Raw genomic sequence first — 18,871 nt, 5'->3', positions numbered from 1 at the left:
TGGTATAGGGGAGCCCTCGTTAAAGGGAGATAGGGGTTCTACAGCCCAAGCCCTACTTTGGGACTCTAGGCTCCAGGGTTCCATGAGTCAGGTGTGAGGACCGTGCTCTAGACCTACTCTGGTATGTTCTTGAGCCAGGGGCGCAGACGCACTCCCATTCCGGCAGTAGGTTCACTGGACTCGCTGTTCACAGCCTTGGCCGGTTTTCACTCAGCGCATTCTCTGCACCAGGCTCTGTACGGGAACCACAATCCTAGGCCAGTGGAGCAGCCGGCGAGCCCAGGTGTCTCTACTCCTGGTGGCCTCTGGGGAGAAGAGGGGTTGGGGCATTCTCTAAGACCCAGACCCTTAGAAGCAAGGTTGCTCCCTGCCTGTGTTCTGTCTGACCTAGAACCTGAGGGCAGCAGTGATGGTGTGGAAGGAGCCTGGGGCAGAGTCCTGGGCCCTGAGTGAAGTCCACCTTGTGCCAGGCTGTGGCACGCCATCGCCTCGGGACGCCACCGTTTCCTCAGTTGTGGATGGGGCTCAGATGGTGCCAGCCTCTCACAGGGTTGCTGTGAGCCTGGCCTGTGTGCCCAAGGAGCAGGGCTGAGGGTTGCCAGGGCTGACAGTCCTCTCGTGACCCTCCCCACCCAGGAGGCTGTGCAGAAGGTGTCCTGCAGACCATGAACTGAGCGCTGGTGCAAGGCCGTTCATGAGCACAGTGTAACGTGTGCCGAGACCCGCCACCCAGCGATCCCCTCCCCTCCCTGGCACTGAGGATCCCCAGAAAAGATGGGGAGGAAAAAGATTCAGATCCAGCGAATCACCGATGAGCGGAACCGACAGGTGAGGGGGTCCTGGAGCCACGGAGTGGGTGAGGCAGGAAGCTGGCCTCTGCCTCCGCTTCCCTTCTAGCCACTCCAAGGAGGCTTCCTGGAAGAAGGGGCCTCTGGAGTCTATTATGGAAGGGCAAGGGCTGAGTTGGGAGAAGAGGAACCCCCACCTCCCTGTAGCTCTTAGAACCCTGTGTCCTAGAACCCCAAGACTCATCTGCTGCTGCAACCAGGTGGGCCTAAGCCCCTACCGTATGCAATATGCAAACCTCAGGCCACGCCCAGGCACTTCCCCTTTCCCAAGATAAGTCCTTCCCCTCCTCCTACCCCATGGGAAGAGCCTGGAAGCTCTTATGTTCTCCTTCCCTAACCTCCAGCACGGAGGTGTGGAGTTCTGTCCATCTGAGTTCTCTGCCTTCAGTGAATTGGCCCTGGGCTGTGTCTTGGCCATGTATTGGCAGAGAGGTGCTGGCTGTCCCTCCCCTAGATCAGGGGCTCCTGAGAACAGGACTGTGTTACCCTGAGGCAGGGGCTATGTCCAGCTGCCTGTAGGTGGGACCCCTGGGCAGACCTTGACTGAGCCAGACCTGGCCGCCCACCCGCCCACCTACAGGTGACATTCACTAAGAGGAAGTTCGGGCTGATGAAGAAGGCGTATGAGCTGAGCGTGCTCTGTGACTGCGAGATCGCACTCATCATCTTCAACCACTCCAACAAGCTGTTCCAGTACGCCAGCACGGACATGGACAAGGTGCTGCTCAAGTACACGGAGTACAACGAGCCGCACGAGAGCCGCACCAACGCTGACATCATCGAGGTGGGCCCGTGCACGCGGACCCCCCCCCCCCCCGCCCCGCAGTTGCACGCCACATGCCTGTGTGCGCACACACACGTACACCTGCCCCTTGAAGTCCCCGCACCTCTGAGCACACACCTGTAAACCCACATCCTCTCACACAAACGCCGGGCCCGGGCAGGCAGGAGGGCAGTGAGGTAGACGTCAGATGGGGCTGCCTGCTCGCACCTGAACCTCTCTGAGCCACTTTCTTCATGTCCGTCAGGCACAACGTGACATCTCTGCTCTGTCTGTTCTCAAATTCTCTCTCTCTCTTTCCTTCCTTCTCCATCTTTTGATATGCTCCTGCATCTGACTCTTCCTTTCTCTGTCCCCCTCTTTGTTTCCATCTCTCCTGCTCTGTCTCTGTCCCTTTGTGGGTCCCTGTGGCTCTGTTTTGTGTTTCAAAGAGAGCCGACATTGTGAACCGTTAAAGGACATGGGCTTTGGAATCCAGCTCTGGCCTTTACTGGCTGTGTGGCCTTGGGCAGGTGGTTTAGCTTCCCCGGGCCTTGGTGCCCACCTCCACAAAATGGGGCCAGGGCCTGCTTTGAAGGGTGTTGTGTGAATTGAATGACACAGCCCAGTTCCTGCTTCTCACACCGGGGGAAAGGGACCTGTGCCGTTGAAGAGGGTGCCCAGGAAGCCACAGGCCTGCCTTCCTGGAGCGAGACTTTCACTCAACAGATGTGGAGGAAATTCCTTTATTTTTGTATTAGAGAAAACAGATTCACTCAAAACTAAAACGTGAAATTCATATTCATTTTCAAGACAAAACAAGTATCTGTGAAGATGTTTTGAACATGGAGAGGGCAGCTTTGGGGTCTCCTCCAGACCCACCAGGTGTGCATGCCCTACTTTGTGTGGTTGCATGGGAGAAGCTCTGGCCTTTGGTCAAGGACAGTGTACAGGTGCTACATGGTAGGAACTCAGTAAATGCAAAGAAATGTTTTGTCTTTCTCCCTCTTCTTCTTCTCTCTCTCTGTCTCTGTTTCTATTTCTCTTTCCCCTTCTTCTTTTAAGCAGAGCCCAGTAATAGAGAGTCAGCCCTGAGTGCCTTCCCCTGGGGCATGCTCTGTGCCTTCCTGCTGGGGCTCACCTAAGGGTGCACAGGCACAGGCTGGCTCAGGGCACCAGCCCCCCAGCTCATCCCTCAGACATCCCCACCCCACCTGTCACCTCGGAAGCACAGGCCTCTGTGCTGGCTGCGTTCCCCGAGTTAGGCCACCTTCCGCGCGACCCTGTGTTCTGAGGCCTCCTCCACCAACCGCACAGTTACCCTGTGCCCCAGGAGGGGAGGGTCACCCTGGGGGGCCGGGGGGATGCTGGGAACCCTGCGGTCGGAGGCAGAACACAGCGGGGTCTTAGGGAGGGGCTGGAAGGAACACCAGGGAGGCAGGCGGGGGAGGACCCTCATCCCTGCTGACGGTAGTGGTGCGGTTACAGACCCTGAGGAAGAAGGGCTTCAACGGCTGCGACAGCCCGGAGCCCGACGGGGAGGACTCGCTGGAACAGAGCCCCCTGCTGGAGGACAAGTACCGGCGCGCCAGCGAGGAGCTCGACGGGCTCTTCCGGCGCTACGGGGTGAGCCCCACTCACTCTCTCTCTGTCGGCCCCCCTCCCGGCCCCTTCCCCCCCAGGCGCTGCACAAGAAGCACAGGGAGTGTGAGAGCCCTGAGGTGGACGAGGTGTTTGCCCTGACCCCCCAGACGGAGGAGAAATATAAAAAGATAGACGAGGAGTTTGATAAAATGATGCAGAGTTATAGACTGGCCGTGAGTAGTCATGTGGAGGAGAGCCTCCCTGTGCTGCATGGTGTGGCTTCGCGCCCCGCCCGGCCCTCGGCTGCCTCTGATGGGTGTTCTGCTCTGAGCCACGCTGGGGCTGTTGGTGACCGCTGAGGAGCCTCTGACCCTGGTCGTGATAAACCCGTGCCCCTTGCTGAGACTCATCTTGGTTGGAGCATAAGCCGGGAGAGGCCTGGAGTGTCCCCCTCACCAGCAAGAAGAGTGTAGATGACGTGAGATCCTTAGGTGACAGGGAAGTAGAGAATGTGCTCTTCGTCCCGATTTGGCATGGGGCGAGGCCCCTTTGGCCTGCTCTGACACCCCCAGGCCAGGACACTCTGTAGCCCTGTTGAGGGGAGGCAGAGACTGCTGACGGGGATGGCAGTGAGGTGGGTGAACGGCCTCTGCCGCAGCAGACGGATGAGAGACGACAAGTGAGGTGACATCCCGACCCACGCGCTCATCCTTAACAGCTGTGTGTGTGAGTTTGGGTCTGTCCTCAGGGCCTCTAACCCGCTCTCTGTGTGTCCTGCCTGGCTGAGGACTAACCCACCTCCGCTAGGGGGTTCCAGGTGTCCCCGGGTCTCTCTGCAGTGAGCAGAGCCTTCTTCTCATTCTCTGGGCCAGAGCTGGATCCCAAAGCACTGCAGCCAGCGTATACTGCCTTGGTGGGAGTGGCAGGTGTGACTCCCGGCGGGGGGGCCCGGAGCAGAGAGATAGAGCTGCTGGCCCTAGGACGCCCAGCCCAGAGACTAGAGGAACCCTGGCCTGCCATCCCAGGCAGCGTGGGTCCAGGGTAAGGGGTCACCCTGGCCTGACCCTGCCTCTCCATCTTCTGTCTAGTCAGCTGTCCCGGCCCCCAACTTTGCCATGCCCGTCACGGTGCCCGTGTCCAATCAGAGCTCACTGCAGTTCAGCAATCCCAGCGGCTCCCTGGTCACCCCTTCCCTGGTGACGTCATCCCTCACGGACCCACGGCTCCTGTCCCCCCAGCAGTCAGCACTACAGAGGAACAGTGTGTCTCCCGGCCTGCCCCAGCGGCCAGCCAGTGCGGGTAAGTGGTCTGATAGGTGGGTAGGTGAGGTGGCAGTGAGCTGTGCCGAGACTTTGAGGTTCCGTTTTCCAGGGTGACTCTTTCCCTTCCTCCCCCACAGTGCTCTCCCATGTATGTGGCTCCTGAGGGGAGGGACTGTGACACCTCCCCCAGTTCGGTTCCCAGGACTCACTCTGCCAGGGGGTGTCCTGTCGGCTTATGATTCTCTTTTTCCTCCAGGGGCCATGCTCGGGGGAGACCTCAACAGTGCTAACGGAGCCTGCCCCAGCCCTGTCGGTGAGTAAAGCTGCTCTTCTGCCTGGGGGAGGGCCAGGCTCTGCCTGCTCCGTGGCCTCAGGTGTCCGGCGACCAAGACGGACCTAGATTAGAGGAGAGGAAGATCCCAGGGCCTGAGTTGGATGTAGAGTCTGAGGATTTTTAAGTCCCTGGATTTTTTTGTCTGTGGCAGTGATTGGTGTGGGTGATCCACAGAGATGTAGGCTCAGGGAATTCTGGGCAAACTGTGAGAACTGACCAACATTTCTAGTTGGAGGAGAGGTTCCACATTTTTCCAGTTGAGTGGGACGCCTCTGGTTGGGATCTGGAAGATGCAACTGTCTGACACTGACGACAGATAAGAGGCACAGACTCACATGTGCGTAACACACACAGACATTCTCACTCTTGTGGAAGTACCCAGACATTAGATGTGCACGTGTAAGCACACATCTGTGAACCACAGAAGAAAGACCGCTCCCTCCTTGCCCCCCCATCCCCACCCCCAGCAGCTGACAGCCCCTCCTGCCCTGTGCCGTTGTCTGGCTGGTGACTGTGACTTCGAATGTCACCATTGACGTCACCCCAACATTCCTGCCATTCCCGGAGTGATCTGGGAATTGGGATGGAGGCAGCCACACGCTTCCAGGGAAGCAGTGTGCTCTCAGGGGACAGAGCAAGGTGACACGTCTGACTGTGGTCACCCCACATCTCTGGGCTTTAGAGTTCCCCAGCTTGGCCCCAGGATCCATGAACTACCTCCTCGGCAATAATTGTATATGGGGGCAGGAAATGGGGGGAGTGGGTGACTACCCCGCCCTCTCCAGGGAAAGGGCCAGAGAGATGCCTGCAGACCTTAAGGGAACAGTGAGACTTACAGGCCCTCAAGCGCAGCATGTGGAAAGTGGTTGTGTGGCCCTGGACAAGTCATCACACCTGTCCCAGCTAGCAGTTGGCAGGTGTTTCCTCATCTGCAAATAAGGCTAATGGTACGCGTCCTGTCTGTCTTGCAGGGTTAGTGTGAGGGTTACATACGATGATGTGCACGTGAGGGCCCAGTGTTGGTTCTGGAGTGTGGAACAGATGTAAATGGTGGTTATTCTGCTTGCTGTTACCCGTCGAGTTATGGTGGCGGCTGTGTCCTCAGTCTCTCAGTTCCAGTAACACCACCACTACAAGCGAGGGGCTCATCTTGCCCAGCACTCCAGGCATCTTCTCACGTGCTCGTCCAAACCACAGCAGCCTCAGCTCAAGGCGAGCAGAGCCGGCCGGGGGGTTCATTTGCCCTCGTGCCCAGGATCCTCACTGAGCCTCAACTCCCAGGCTGCCACCCTTCTCCGACCTGTGTCATTGTGGGCCCAGTTGGGGGCAGGTGCTGGACTTCCTGTCATTGGAGCCCAGCTGTTATCACCCCGCCCCATCGCATGTAGCTTAGAGACAGGGGGATGAACCCGATGGTTGGGGAGTAAGGGGTGTTCTCCCCTTACTCCCGAGACAGAGTGGTTTTAGGGGAAAATTAGAGAACTCAGCACCCACTCAAAGCCTGAGCATGGTTTTGTGGCGTCCTGGGTGACAGGAGTATTGATTTGGGAGCAGTTAACAGGGCTAAGTGGAGGGTGCATGTCTTTCCTTTTACCCTCATCTCTTCACCCCTCCAGGGAATGGCTACGTCAGTGCTCGGGCTTCCCCTGGCCTCCTCCCCGTGGCCAATGGCAACAGCCTAAACAAGGTCATCCCTGCCAAGTCTCCACCCCCACCCACCCACAGCGCCCCGCTTGGAGCCCCCAGCCGCAAGCCTGACCTGAGGGTCATCACCTCCCAGGGAGGAAAGGGGTTAATGCATCACTTGGTGAGTGGGGTGTCTGGACCGAGGAGCAGGGGCTGGGGAACGGGAGAGTGGGGAGGAGTAGGCTGGGTGGGAGGACAGCGCTGACCTCTAGCAGGAGAGATGAAGGTTAACGCGCAGTCGGGACTTGCTGAGAGAGCTCATGGAGTTGTGGCTTTTCATGAGCTCTCCCTTCCCAATGGGCCCTGCAAGAGGTTGGAGCACAGAAGTACCGGCCTCAAGGGCAGTGAAAAGGGATAGGACGTGGGAGAGAAGGTTCTCTGGTAATGACAGGAGGATCGGAGGGATCTGCCTCTACAGTAGCGGCATGAGCGTTCGACTCTGAGGGTTTCCTAACTGGTGGGCACTGGGATATAGCATCTTCTGGAAATCAGTCAGGACAGTGAAGAGCTCTGCCCTTGTAGGCTGGAGAGCCACCCTGCTCCGATGCAGAGAGGTAGATGGGATGGCCGTGGGGGCAGGGGCGTGAGGGGAGGGCAGAGGCTGGAGACTGAACCATCCGCTTGGTTTTATTTCTGCTCCCAGACTGAGGACCATTTAGATCTGGTAAGTGAGACTGTGAGATGTTTGCTGTGGCTTTGAATTCTGGCTCAGCCCATTGCTCTGTGGTCCCCCAGCATGGAGTGCGTGTGTGCCTTTGTCCTTTCGCCTGTGTGTGTGGTGTGTGCCTTTTGGTTATTTGGTTATTTGCCAAGAGCTCTGCTCAGTGCCAAGTGGGATACAGAGGTGAATGGGGTGGGGCGAGGGGGTCACATGCATGTGTGTATACCTGAGTGTCCATGGGTGTTTTCATGTGATGTTGCATTCATGCAGACACACCTGTGTGTGTGCGTGTGTGTGTTGGCGGCGGGGGCGGGGGGGATGCGTGCGCGCGCACGAGTGGCGTGGACCTGCCTCAGACCTCAGAGGTCCCATCTCACTGTGTCCCAGGGTGTCTGGATCAGGCCCCTGGACGGGGGGTTGGCCTGCGCTTGCCTCGAACTCTGCTCAGCCCCACGCAGCATAGGCACCTTTCTAGGAGGGGTGCCAGCCGAACAGGAAAATCGGTGTTCTGGGGGAAGCCAAGGCCCAAGGGAAGGCCAGGGCCGTCCTTGGTCGGGGGCTTCCCTGCTTCCCTCGGCTCCCGCTGCTCCCTCCTGCACACAGCCCGTCTCACAGGCACTCAGAGGCGCACACAGCCCCGCTTCCTGTCTCACACATCTACACACTTACGTACTTACCCCCAGCCAGGAGTGGGGCAGGGGCTCCTCCCTCCCTGACTCCCTGACGGGAGGCCAGAGAGGCTGGAAAAGGCAGGCAGGCTTTGGCGGCCAACACGGCGGCAATTACGGCCCCAGCGTGGCGTTGGAATAAACAAGTGACTCAGCGGCAGATGGAGCTGACAGCCGCACACACGTGTGTGCGTACACGCAGGCACACGCCGCACCAGTCCCCGCATCCCCCTCACAGACGCCAGCACGCTTCTGCCAGGGCGTGCACTGCAGTGCGACGGATGGAAGGTAGACTCCAGAGGGACGGACCAGGAAAAGAATGGAGACGGGGCTTGTGGCTGGTGTTGGGGCCGCGGGGCCAGCAGACACACCTTCCTTTCCACGTGTGTGTAGGTGTGAATGAACCTGAACCCGTGTGTGCATGTTTCTCTCCGTGGATCTCAGTGTCTCTGTGAATGCACGTGTGTGTGTGTGTGTGTGTGTGTGTGTGTGTGTGTGTGTGTGTGTGTGTGTGTGTGTGTGTGTGTGTGTGTGTGTGTGTGTGTGTGTGTGTGTGTGTCTGCAGGGGCCTCCGTGCCGAGGCATCCCACCTGGGCCTTGAGATTCACGGACCCCGGCTTGTCCTTGGAGTGGGACGCCTGGATAAAGCAGCCCACCCATCTGCCACCCTTTTGACAGACTGTTTTCTCCTGCAGAACAATGCCCAGCGCCTTGGGGTCTCCCAGTCTACCCACTCGCTTACCACCCCAGTGGTTTCCGTGGCAACACCGAGTTTACTCAGCCAGGGCCTCCCCTTCTCTTCCATGCCCACCGCCTACAACACAGGTGAGTGTTCATGTGGCGTGTAGCTGTGTGCACTTGGCCTTGGGGCACAGGAGGGACCAGAGAGGGAACACGGGGTATTCTCTGGGGGATGCCCCAATCTGAGGAAGGCCATTGATTTGGGGAAGCCCCCACCTAATTAAGGTTGCCAGTTTTAGCAACTACTAACATCGGATGCCATTCCCAAGGTGATGGTGTTACTGGAACTGTCTCAAAGACATACTTATGTAAAAATCATTCATTGTGTTGTCTGAAAATCAAATTTAAGTGGGTATGAGTATCCCTTATTTTTAAGGACCTAATGGAGAAGAAAAGCCCTGTCCTTGGGGAGCTCCCGTCTGAGGTGGGCTGAGCAGCTAGGTGACTCAGGCCAACCAGCGTTGGGGAGTGGAGCATGCCCAGGTCAGCAAGGCTTCCTGGAGGAGAAGAATGAAGGAATGAGAGAGAGAGAGACGAGGGAGGCTGAGGAGGCCCGAGAGGAAGCATGGTCAGGAAGATTTATCCAGCTTCCTGGGAAAACCAAGTAGGGATTCTAGGATGGGAGGCAGAAGGGGGTCTTTCATCCTGAGGTTGGCTCGGTGGAATGAAGGGGAAAGGGAGGAGGGAGTCTGCTGAAGGTGGGGGAGGGGATCTGAAGGTGAAGAGTCACTTGGAGACATGGGAAAGGTCTCTGGGTAGAAGAATTCAGAAAGGACACCCAGTGCTTGGGCCGTCCTGGGTCCCCAGGGCTGTCCTGGCCTCTCTCACCCACTCACACCCTCCTGGGAACAGTCTGTGACACTCTCAGCCATCCTTGTCTGCATTCCAAGCTGCTATGTCAGGAAGTACTTCCCAGTGCAGAAATGCCTTGTCACCTCATTTCTGAGCATCGACGTGGCTGGGAACCCATTCCCGCTGAAGAGGCCTCTGATGTTCCCCAGCTTTTCTCACCTGCGAATGGCTCACGTTCAGGGCTGTTCTGTGGTGAGATCAGACTAGACCAAAAGACCCCTTAAACGTCAACCCACTCCCCATTCCAGAGTTGAACCATGCTAGGTAGGTCCCAGACACCAGTACAGATACCCACAGAATCCCACCTCTTCCCTGTGTGTAAAGATCCAGAACCCAGCCCTGTGTGTAGGAAAGCCCCTCGGGGGAGGTAAGAGAGCTGGAGGAACTGCCTCGTGCTGAGGGGCCAGACCCAGGCGTGTGTGTCGGTGTCCAGATTCTAGCACCAGTGACGTCCCTCGTCCCGTGTGCTCGCATGCGTGTACCCACTCCCACGTTAGCACGTCCTCAGGCAGCTTCAGATGGCCGCACCCTCAGGGGCCAGTAGGAGTGCCCATCTGTGAGTTGTGGGTGGACGGGGTCTCTGAGGCCCTTCCAGCCCTGCCAGCGGGGGTAGTTGGTAGAGGGTAGCGCAGGCCACTTTTCAGGAGCTGCTGCTTATTTGGGAGTCCCCTGGAGGTGGTTTCCTGCCATCTTCTCAGGTCCTCCACCAGTGTCTGTGAAGCAGGAGGCAGGGCACTGGGTATCAGCGAACCTGGGACAGGCGCTCAGCAAGGCCAGACTTTAGACTCTATTCGTCAGTCTGGTGTAAAAGCAGATCCTGACCCTGGGCCAGCCCTCGGAGCCCTGCTGGGAAGTGTTTGGGCTTTCTCACATCCTCTCAGAAACCAGGGGCTCCAGTTCCTCTTGCTGCAGGAGTAATTAAGCAGATCTCAGTTTAAACAGCAGGTGTTTTCAGGTGACCCTCCGTATATAAACAAAACCCCAGTGAACACATTGCTCTTTAGTTTTTCACTATTTACGGTCCTGGGCCCCAGTCCAAGTTCCGGCTGGGGCTGATCTGCCTATGGTAACAGCACGGCAGGGGCTGGGCCAGGCCCTTTGTTGACGCTGGCTGCAGAGGTCTGGCTGTGGTTGTTGTAGGAATAGACCGAGGGGCCTGCTGGGGAATCAAGTCTCCAGGTAGACAGGACTGGAGTGTGGTGGGAAAGTGCAGGACTAGGGGTCGGGTCCCTACCATTCCTGGCTGGGGGACGTTGGGCAAGGCACCGCGCTGTTCAGGGTTGCTTTCCTTGTTTGTAAAATCAGTGTTATAAGTAGTTGGTCCTAGGGGCCCCTGTCTGCCCTTGGTCTGCTCTTTAAATGTAAGCATCTCAAAGCTCCTGGCTAATTAACATTATTATGAGACCAGAGGCAAGTGTGGACCATCTATAGCATGAGATTTAAAGGTAATAAAGAAGCCTGGGGGCTTGTCTTAGCTCTACCACTGGCTTTCTCTGCGACCTGGGGAGAGTTCCTCAAATTCAAGGCTGCAGTCACCTCATTTGTCAATTAATAATAACAGCAGGTAAATCTTTTGAATATTTACTGTGTGCCAGACACTGTTCTACATACTTCATGCATATCAGCTCGCTCAGTCCTCATAGCAGCTGAGTGATGTGGACAGGATTACTGCCTCCAGTTTATAGACAGAGTAAGTAGCTCGCCCAGGGTCACATGGCCTGTGCGTGGAGGTGGCCAGGAAGTTTGGCCCCATCGCTCATGCCATTCACCTTACTGTTCTGTTGCACGGATAATCATGTCTTCCCTGCATAGAGATGGAGGGCTAGAGCAGATGGCCCCTCAAGTAGGAACACGTGGTGTGGCGTTGCGATGACTGGCGGGCGTGCCCTCCTCATCACACCACGGTGCAGTCGGCCTGTGCTCCTCAGGGAAGGCATTTCCTAAACTGTCCCAGACAGGCTGCGGCATGAAACTTAGCAGAGCTGTGTAAATTGTGAGGCATTTCACGGGTCTGTTTGTTCTGTGACTGTGCAGACATCACAGTTTCTTCATTAAGATGGATATTTTGGAAAACAACAAGTGCCATCTCATGGGGAAATCCGCCAGCACCTTGGCCGTTGTACTGCAGGCCCGTTTCCTTCACAGCCCCTCCGCTCTTGCAGGCCCTTCTGGGAGGCAGACAGGTATCCTCGGTGTCTGTGGGCACCGCTGCTCGAATGCGTGCTGCTGCCTGTTTTACGTGTTGACAGTCTTCAGGAGACTCGGGGGCTTTGGGGAAGGTGGAACGGCAGTTGCAGTCGTTGGCTTCAGATGCGCCGTTCACCTGGCATTTCCCATGATTCCCCTCTCCTCTCAGAAAGGCCCTGGAAGACTTGGCAGTTGAAGAGATGACAGTTACACGTATATTAGACCTTCCCTACCTACCGTTTTTCCCCTTCTTTTTTAAAATGGACGTTCTAAAAGTGATACCTACACATGGTTTAAAAAAAAAAAGTTAAACACTATTTTAAAAGCCACCTCTCTTTACATCCTGTTAAAAAGCAGCACCTCGTGGTTGTTAAGATCTGCGTTGCGTTGAGTGCCGTCTTCGCTGAAGTTGTTTGGGCTTGTTTAATTATTCACGTCTGTTGTTAACAGCTCCCCCCATCTTGATAGCCCTCTCGGAGCTGGCTCCCCCCGCCCGCCACGGCACCTTGGTCCTCTCCTCCCCCCTGCAGGAAGCTCTTCCTCACTTTCTTCCCTACCCCGTACAGATTACCAGTTGACCAGTGCAGAGCTCTCCTCCTTACCAGCCTTCAGTTCACCTGGGGGGCTGTCGCTAGGCAACGTCACCGCCTGGCAACAGCCGCCACAGCCCCAGCAGCCGCCACAGCCGCAGCCCCCGCAGCCCCAGCCTCAGCCGCAGCCCCAGCCGCCCCAGCAGCCGCCGCAGCCGCCTCAGCAGCAGCCCCACCTGGTCCCTGTGTCTCTCAGCAACCTAATGTGAGTCCTGGGGGATGCCCTGCAGGTGTTTGGGAAGGGAGAGTTGAGAGGCAGGGAGAGGAGGGGGCCTCTCGAGAGCTGAGGTCCCTTCGAGGTTGTCTGTCCTCAGTGGACAGCATGTGAGCCACTAAGTGGCAGCCCTGGGAGGTCCACCCTGCGCCTTTCCCCCAGCCAGCCCTGGGTGGGGGTGGGGTGGGGCTCCCCCCGCCCCGGACCGCAGGAGATGACATGGGATGGAAAGACAACTAATGTGACTTCTTTTCCTTCTTTTCCCTTTCCTTGGCCCTCCCTCTCTTCTGGTCCCTCTGTCTCCATCCACTTGTCTCATGCCATCCCCACCCCCCATCTTCTCACTCTCTGTCCTTTCGCACTCTCTTGTGACCTCCCATCACTTTCTCTGTCACTCACCTCCTCTCTTTCTTCCGCCTGTACTCCATGCCCACTGCCTGTCTCCAGCCCCGGCAGCCCCTTGCCCCACGTGGGTGCTGCCCTCACAGTCACCACCCACCCCCACATCAGCATCAAGTCGGAACCGGTGTCCCCAAGCCGTGAGCGCAGCCCTGCGCCTCCCCCTCCAGCTGTGTTTCCGGCCACCCGTCCTGAGCCTGGCGACGGTCTCAGCAGCCCGGCTGGGGGCTCCTATGAGACGGGGGACCGGGATGATGGACGGGGGGACTTCGGGCCCACACTGGGCCTGCTGCGCCCAGCCCCAGAGCCTGAGGCCGAGGGCTCAGCCGTGAAGAGGATGCGGCTCGATACCTGGGTACTGTAGCATTGCCCCTCCTGTCTGCCGTTGTCTGCTACACCCAGGGACTGCCCTCTGTGCCCCCAGCCTGTCTCATCTCCCACCTGACCGGCCTTGTGGCCAGCTAGCCCTTCCATCAGCCCTTACAGGGCAGCACCGACACCCCTTCACCCCCGCCAAAGGCCCAGCTCCCCTCCCTCCAACATCAGTCCTCCTGCTCGATGACTTCCTCCCCTCAGAGCTGGCCCTGCCACTAGAGTCCTGGCCCTACTGGGAGAGGGGCGTGGGGGGCGCATACCCTGTAGCCTGGGCCACGCCCTCACACCCCCTTCTCCATCTCCTCTCTTCACAGACATTAAAGTGACGATTCCCACTCCCCTCCTCTCAGCCTCCCTGATGAAGAGTTGACAATCTCACCGCCCACCCCTCCCCGTCCTGGGCTCCTCCCGCTCGACCCCCACTTCCTTTCTTGTGCTCCGTGTCCTGTTGACGGTTACATTTGTGTATAATTATTATTATTATATTATTATTATTATATTTTTTTTAATTTGGATTCTCGCTTTGGAGAGGGGATGCGCCCATCCCCTCTTTCTGCACCCCCCGCCATTTTCACTGGCTGGGGGGGCTCTTTTTTGCGGGAAGGGGGGGGACACTTTGCACGTTGTACACATATGCTGCAGGAGGGGGTGGGGGGCCCGATAGGCCTTGGGAAAGGACAGGTGCCGAGCCCTGCGTGCGGAGCCCTCCCACCCAATCCCCCAGATAGAGGGAAATAACCAAAAAAACTACCAAACAACGGAAACCCCTTACAATAGACTGAAACCCCAAAGTCGGCTTGATGGGTGGTTTTGTGTTTCAGGGGGAACGTGAGGCAGAGGTTCTGAAAAGGGCCTCTGCTTCTGGGCTGTTCCTATGGCCACAGGCACATGGGGCAGAACACCCAAGCCTGGGCCCCAGACGCCCCTGCACACCCACAGCACGCTCTCAACTGATTCTCGTGTGAGCTGCACCTCCGAGGCGTGGGGGTGCTGGCCGAGGTTTTGGGCTGGGAGGACTGCCTGGGATTCTGAGTCTGGCGAGGGGGGGCTTGAGGTGGGGGCCCCTGTGAAGCACAGTTGGAGAGAAAGACAGAGAGCCATGCGGAGAGGGCTGAGGAGGGGCAGGAGGGCTGGGGCAAGGGGCGAATTGGGGCCCTCTCCCTTCCCCAGCATTTTCTCTAAGATACACAGTGCAATAGCTCCCCACCCCTCCGTCGACACCAGCCCTGTAAAGCTGGCCACGACGGTGCAGGGAGAACTGGGGAGAGTGAGGTGGCCCAGCAGGAGCCGGCCTCGGGCACCCTGGGGTGCCCGAGGGCGGGAAACCCTTGCATCCAGGGACTCGTGTGAGCGCGCGGACTTGCTCTTCCTTGCACGTACACATCCCCATAGGAGTGGACGTTGGGGTGGTGTGTGAGGGTGGGAGAGGGGACGGAGGAGGTCCTCAGGAGGCCTGCCTCCCTTCTGTCCTCCTCGGCCCCTCTGCCCCGCTCTCCTCCCGGCTCCTTCTGCTCCCGACCCCACCTCCCTGCTCTTGGCGCCCTCATTGTCTTGCTACCTCCTGTCCCACCAGCCCCAGGCCGCATCCCACCTTCCCCCTTGGCTACTGTAATTGTAAATAGCAACCTTTGGAAAACGTTAGCCGTGTAACAGTCCAGGAAACTGTTTTTTTTTGTTGTTGTTGTATTGATATGAAATGAGATTCTATTTTTGTCAAAGTATATTGTAATAATAATGACTCAAACGGCCCGTACTGTACAGACAAGATTCTTCTGCTGTTGTTCTTGCTCCCCGCCCCGCCCCCCAGGTTCACTCTCTCTGCTGCCTCCCCCGTGGGGGCAGCCAGAGCCTGGGGTCCTTAGACCCCAAGCGGGATCACAGATCAAACCGGAGGGGGCAGGCCCCCAGCCTGCGATCCACCGCCACCCCCTGCCCTGCGCGGCCTGGCCTGGGGTGCCATGGGCAGGCAGACCGGGGCCTGCCCCACTCCTTCGCATAAGCCCAGCTCCTCTGCCCAAGGGGTGCAGTGCTCCCTTGGGGTTTCATTCTGGTGGGAAAGGAGAGTTAGACAAGGCCCGGTTTTGTGGTAGGTGACTCTCCGCCTGCCTCTCCGATCCAGCCGCTTGCAGTATTCTCACACTTGATGCAGGGAAGGAAACCAGAAGCAGAGGGGCATGTGTGACCGCGCAGGTACCCGAGTGTGTTTATGAGGGCATCTGGTATTTATGTGTCTGAGTGTACCTTTGTATTTATGTGTGTTTGTGTGTGGTTGCATGGTTGTACCTTTGTGTGTCTGTGAGCCCATCTGGGCATGTGTGTGAATCTCTGTGTGAACTGAGCTCTGAGGGGGGTGTGTGTGTGTGTGTGTGTGTGTGTGTGTGTATGTTTACAGAGGGACACATGGCTCTTCTTGCAGCCATACAGCCCTGGCTTCCAGCTCTATGGCCCTCTTTCCTGAGCCCCGCTCTCTTCTTCCCTGCTCCATCACCTGTTCTCACGCTCAGCTCTAATATGTTTATACTTCAGTTAGGGCGGATCTGGCACTTGGCCCTCCTTGCTTCTCCCTATAGCCCTACCTCTCCCACAGCTCCATGCACAATTGTCCACCCAGTCCCTGCGCCTTTATACACAGCTCGCTTTCGTGGCGTATTCTCTCTCCCCCCGCCCCCAGTCCTGCTTTTGGGATAGCACTCAAGTTCCTCTTCCTCTCTGAAGCTTTTTCCTCACCTGGGCAGTGATCCTTCCTTACAGCTTATCCTCCACCTGCCAGTTGGGCACACAGCATGCCCAGTCTTCCTGCAGGTTCCTAGAGGGAGTGTCAAGAATTGATGAGACTTGATCAGGACCTTGAAAGAAGCCAGGGTGTAGTCTTGTGCGTGCATGCGTGCGTCCCCAGAGCCTTGCCCAGTGCCTGGCACGTAGGCGGCACTCCATAAATGCTGACTGGGTGAAAGGTGAATGATAGGTGCTCAATAAACGTTGAATGACGGGCCTTCCCTTCTCAGGCTCTTCCCACCATCAGTCTGCCCACCTTTCTAGGCTGGGCGTGGCCACCATTAAACACAGGGTGGGGGTGAGGGCCCCTGCAGTTCACGGTGCAATATTCACCAGTTTTGCCCTCTGCCTTGTAATGGCAAACCTGGCTTTTGATTACCACGTGTGGATGTGTGTGTGTCCTTTTCTCTCTATCCCTGGGGGCAGGGGGTAATCTGTGACTGAATATGTGACATTTCTGCACGTCAGTACCCTGAGGTTTCTCTTGAGGGTAGGGGCTCCTGGCCAGCCTGATGAATGGGTCCCTGGGAACCCAGACCTCAAGTGGGGACTTCATTTCTTCTTCCTCTCACAAGCCAAATTTGCCTCCACCCACTCCTTCCTCCGAAGAACTGGGCATTTGCCAAAGTAATCACTGGAGTCATCCAATGCCCCTCCCCTCCCCAGGTTTCCCACAGCTTTCAGGGATAGTGGGCAAGAGGACCCCTCGCATACACACCTCCCCCAAAGGAACATACCATTTCCCCTCCCCACTGCCCGCAGTGCACTCAGTGCAGCGAGACTGACCCCTGACCCTTACCCAGCCCTTCCCACCTTGGACAGGAAGGAAGCAATGCACCTTCTCTTGCTGATTATTTATTTGTTTGGAGAGACAGAAATGATGTAAAAGTGTATCTAGAAATATCTATATCTATATATTTTTAACTGACTCTTTGGAACCCCCTGGGGTGGGGTGGGGGGTGAGATTAGGCTTTCATGGTGGGGAGGAGACATGGAGCCCGGGACCGCCTCATCTCCCCTCTTGCCACCTCTCTCCATCCCCTAAGCAGTTGGTAGAAGCAGTGGGATTTGTATAGGGGGAGGGGGGCTGGAATGTTATATGGAGAATCTGGATTCTCTCTGTCTTCCCCACTCAAGTCCCAGAGGGAAGGGGGGAGGGAGAGGGAGGGGAGACAGGCCATGGAGGTGCCCCACCCCCAGACCCGACAATCACCCACACTCCTGGGGCTCCTCCTGGGTCCTGGGCAGGGCGAGTCCACGTGTGTGGCTGTTGATTTGTTTTAAATATTTCTTTTTGTGCTGTATGGTGATGCTTTCTTAGTATTCTACACAATAAGAAAAGACAAAGTCCTCGAGATTCTTATGAGTTTTGTTTGAAAACTCTTTCACTATATTTGTTGTAAAGAGGTTTACTATTAAAAGAAAAAGAATACACGTTTCTGATACTTCGGCCTGGGTTCTGCTTTCTTCGGTGCGGTCGGCTGAGGAGGGGAAGGAAGGACCACGTGGCCCTGCCATGGTGAGAGGCCAGAGCATGTCCTCAGCAGGAAAGAAGGGTGGTTATTAGCCTGCCGGGGGGACGCTCCAAACGTCTGAGGTGGGGTTTTCAGGTGAGCACTTCTTCCAGGTGCTCTGTCAGAAGCAGAAGCAGCCCCAGGACGAAGGAGGGTTGTCTGGTTAGAAGCCAGAGGAGGGATCCTGGGACACAAGAAAAACCAGTACCACTCAAGGCTGGGTCAGGCACAGATGGGGTGTGTGTGGTGGAGGAGTGCTGTGAGTGAGGACCTTCAACCGCTGAAAGCTTTTCCACAGCAGAAACCTGCCCAGGCACTGTGTCGGGCACAGATTCCACCTTCACAGCCCGCAGAGAGTTCCCTCCCGCAGGGGCAGCGGCCCTACCGCTCCCTGTTAACAGTGCCGGGGAGCCTCTCCCTGCCCTCCTCACATGCCCCAGAGGGCTTCCCCACCTGGTGCCTCTCTGCAGAGGCTGGCAGGGAGGGGCCGGTGGCTGTGCTGTGGGGCAGATGCAGGCGCTGTGGAGGGACGTCGTCGGGAGGGCCTGGCTCACTACTGGCAGGGTTGGGCCACTGCTGTGCACCAGGCCCACGCTAGGTGCTGCAGGGGCAGAGATGGAGTATGAGGGGCCCGTATACAGTGGCGGAGACAGGCCTGCAAATGCCTAAAATCCACATGGTTTTCATGCTTTGACTGCTGCATATGCAGGCCCATCACAGAATGTCTTCAATTCCTTGGGCTCCTCGTCTGAAAACTGCAGCGATCGGTACCCAGCACTGCCTCCCTCTCAGGGCCATGACAGATTCTGCCTCACTTCTCCCTCACCTGGAGCAGAGGTAGAAGATGCTGAGCAGGCACGGGTTAAGAAAGTACTGTCCTCCAGATGAGGCTCCCCTGCTGGCTGCCTGTGACCAGAACAGCTTGGACCTAACACAAATCCTGAGCAAAACCTCCTCCCTTTGTACACCTCATATCTGTTCTTCAGAGTGTTTAGCCTGCCCCCTCCTTCTCTATAAGCATCGACCCCTGATGTCCTGGGTAGGCATCACTATTGCCCACAAATACTTCCTGTCCTCTTCCCCTTCCTGGACACACAGAAGACTGTATTTCCCAGTCCCCGTGTAGTCACGTGAGGTCATCAGACTAGTTCTGGCCAATGGACTGTACTGGAAGTAATGTGTGTTACTTCCAAAATCAAGCTGGTATGGGATTCTCTGAGTGCTCTTTCCCCATTGTGGGAACTGCAGAGGCATGTCAAAGCAGCCTGGACGGCTGAGCTGCCTTAATGTGTTGTCCAGCACCACAGTGGTCTTTGTGTGAATAGGAAATGTGTGTTGTGTTAAGCCACAGAGATTTCAGTATTGTGTCTGCAATATAACCTATCCTATCCTGATTAATGGAGTATCCATTCACACTGGGA

General features: G+C 57.0%; 1 protein-coding gene across 4 annotated transcripts in view; it reads left to right on the top strand.

Annotated features, from left to right (window-relative positions):
• Positions 1 to 17,384, top strand: part of MEF2D (myocyte enhancer factor 2D) — a 33,316-nt gene extending 15,932 nt beyond the window's left edge. Inside the window, exons 2-12 of one of the 4 annotated variants that reach the window (XM_057726716.1) lie at positions 637 to 828; positions 1,429 to 1,632; positions 3,291 to 3,425; positions 4,281 to 4,491; positions 4,711 to 4,767; positions 6,405 to 6,595; positions 7,118 to 7,138; positions 8,499 to 8,628; positions 12,150 to 12,378; positions 12,835 to 13,141; positions 13,476 to 17,384. In XM_057726716.1, the coding sequence (XP_057582699.1) occupies positions 775 to 828; positions 1,429 to 1,632; positions 3,291 to 3,425; positions 4,281 to 4,491; positions 4,711 to 4,767; positions 6,405 to 6,595; positions 7,118 to 7,138; positions 8,499 to 8,628; positions 12,150 to 12,378; positions 12,835 to 13,141; positions 13,476 to 13,487 (1,551 nt within the window). In that variant the 5' untranslated portion in view covers positions 637 to 774 and the 3' untranslated portion in view covers positions 13,488 to 17,384. Of the gene's footprint in view, positions 1 to 636; positions 829 to 1,428; positions 1,633 to 3,096; positions 3,235 to 3,290; positions 3,426 to 4,280; positions 4,492 to 4,710; positions 4,768 to 6,404; positions 6,596 to 7,117; positions 7,139 to 8,498; positions 8,629 to 12,149; positions 12,379 to 12,834; positions 13,142 to 13,475 lie in introns of all 4 variants that reach the window. The other 3 variants (XM_057726705.1, XM_057726732.1, XM_057726723.1) reach the window with 3 other exon arrangements.
• Positions 17,385 to 18,871: the final 1,487 nt, after the last annotated feature.

Source organism: Hippopotamus amphibius, chromosome 1 (genome assembly GCF_030028045.1).
Source record: "Hippopotamus amphibius kiboko isolate mHipAmp2 chromosome 1, mHipAmp2.hap2, whole genome shotgun sequence".
In the NCBI taxonomy this organism is placed as follows: Eukaryota; Metazoa; Chordata; class Mammalia; order Artiodactyla; family Hippopotamidae; genus Hippopotamus; species Hippopotamus amphibius.
The sequence above is the reverse complement of the archived record's forward strand: the minus strand, read 5'-3'. Positions and strand labels throughout refer to the sequence as shown.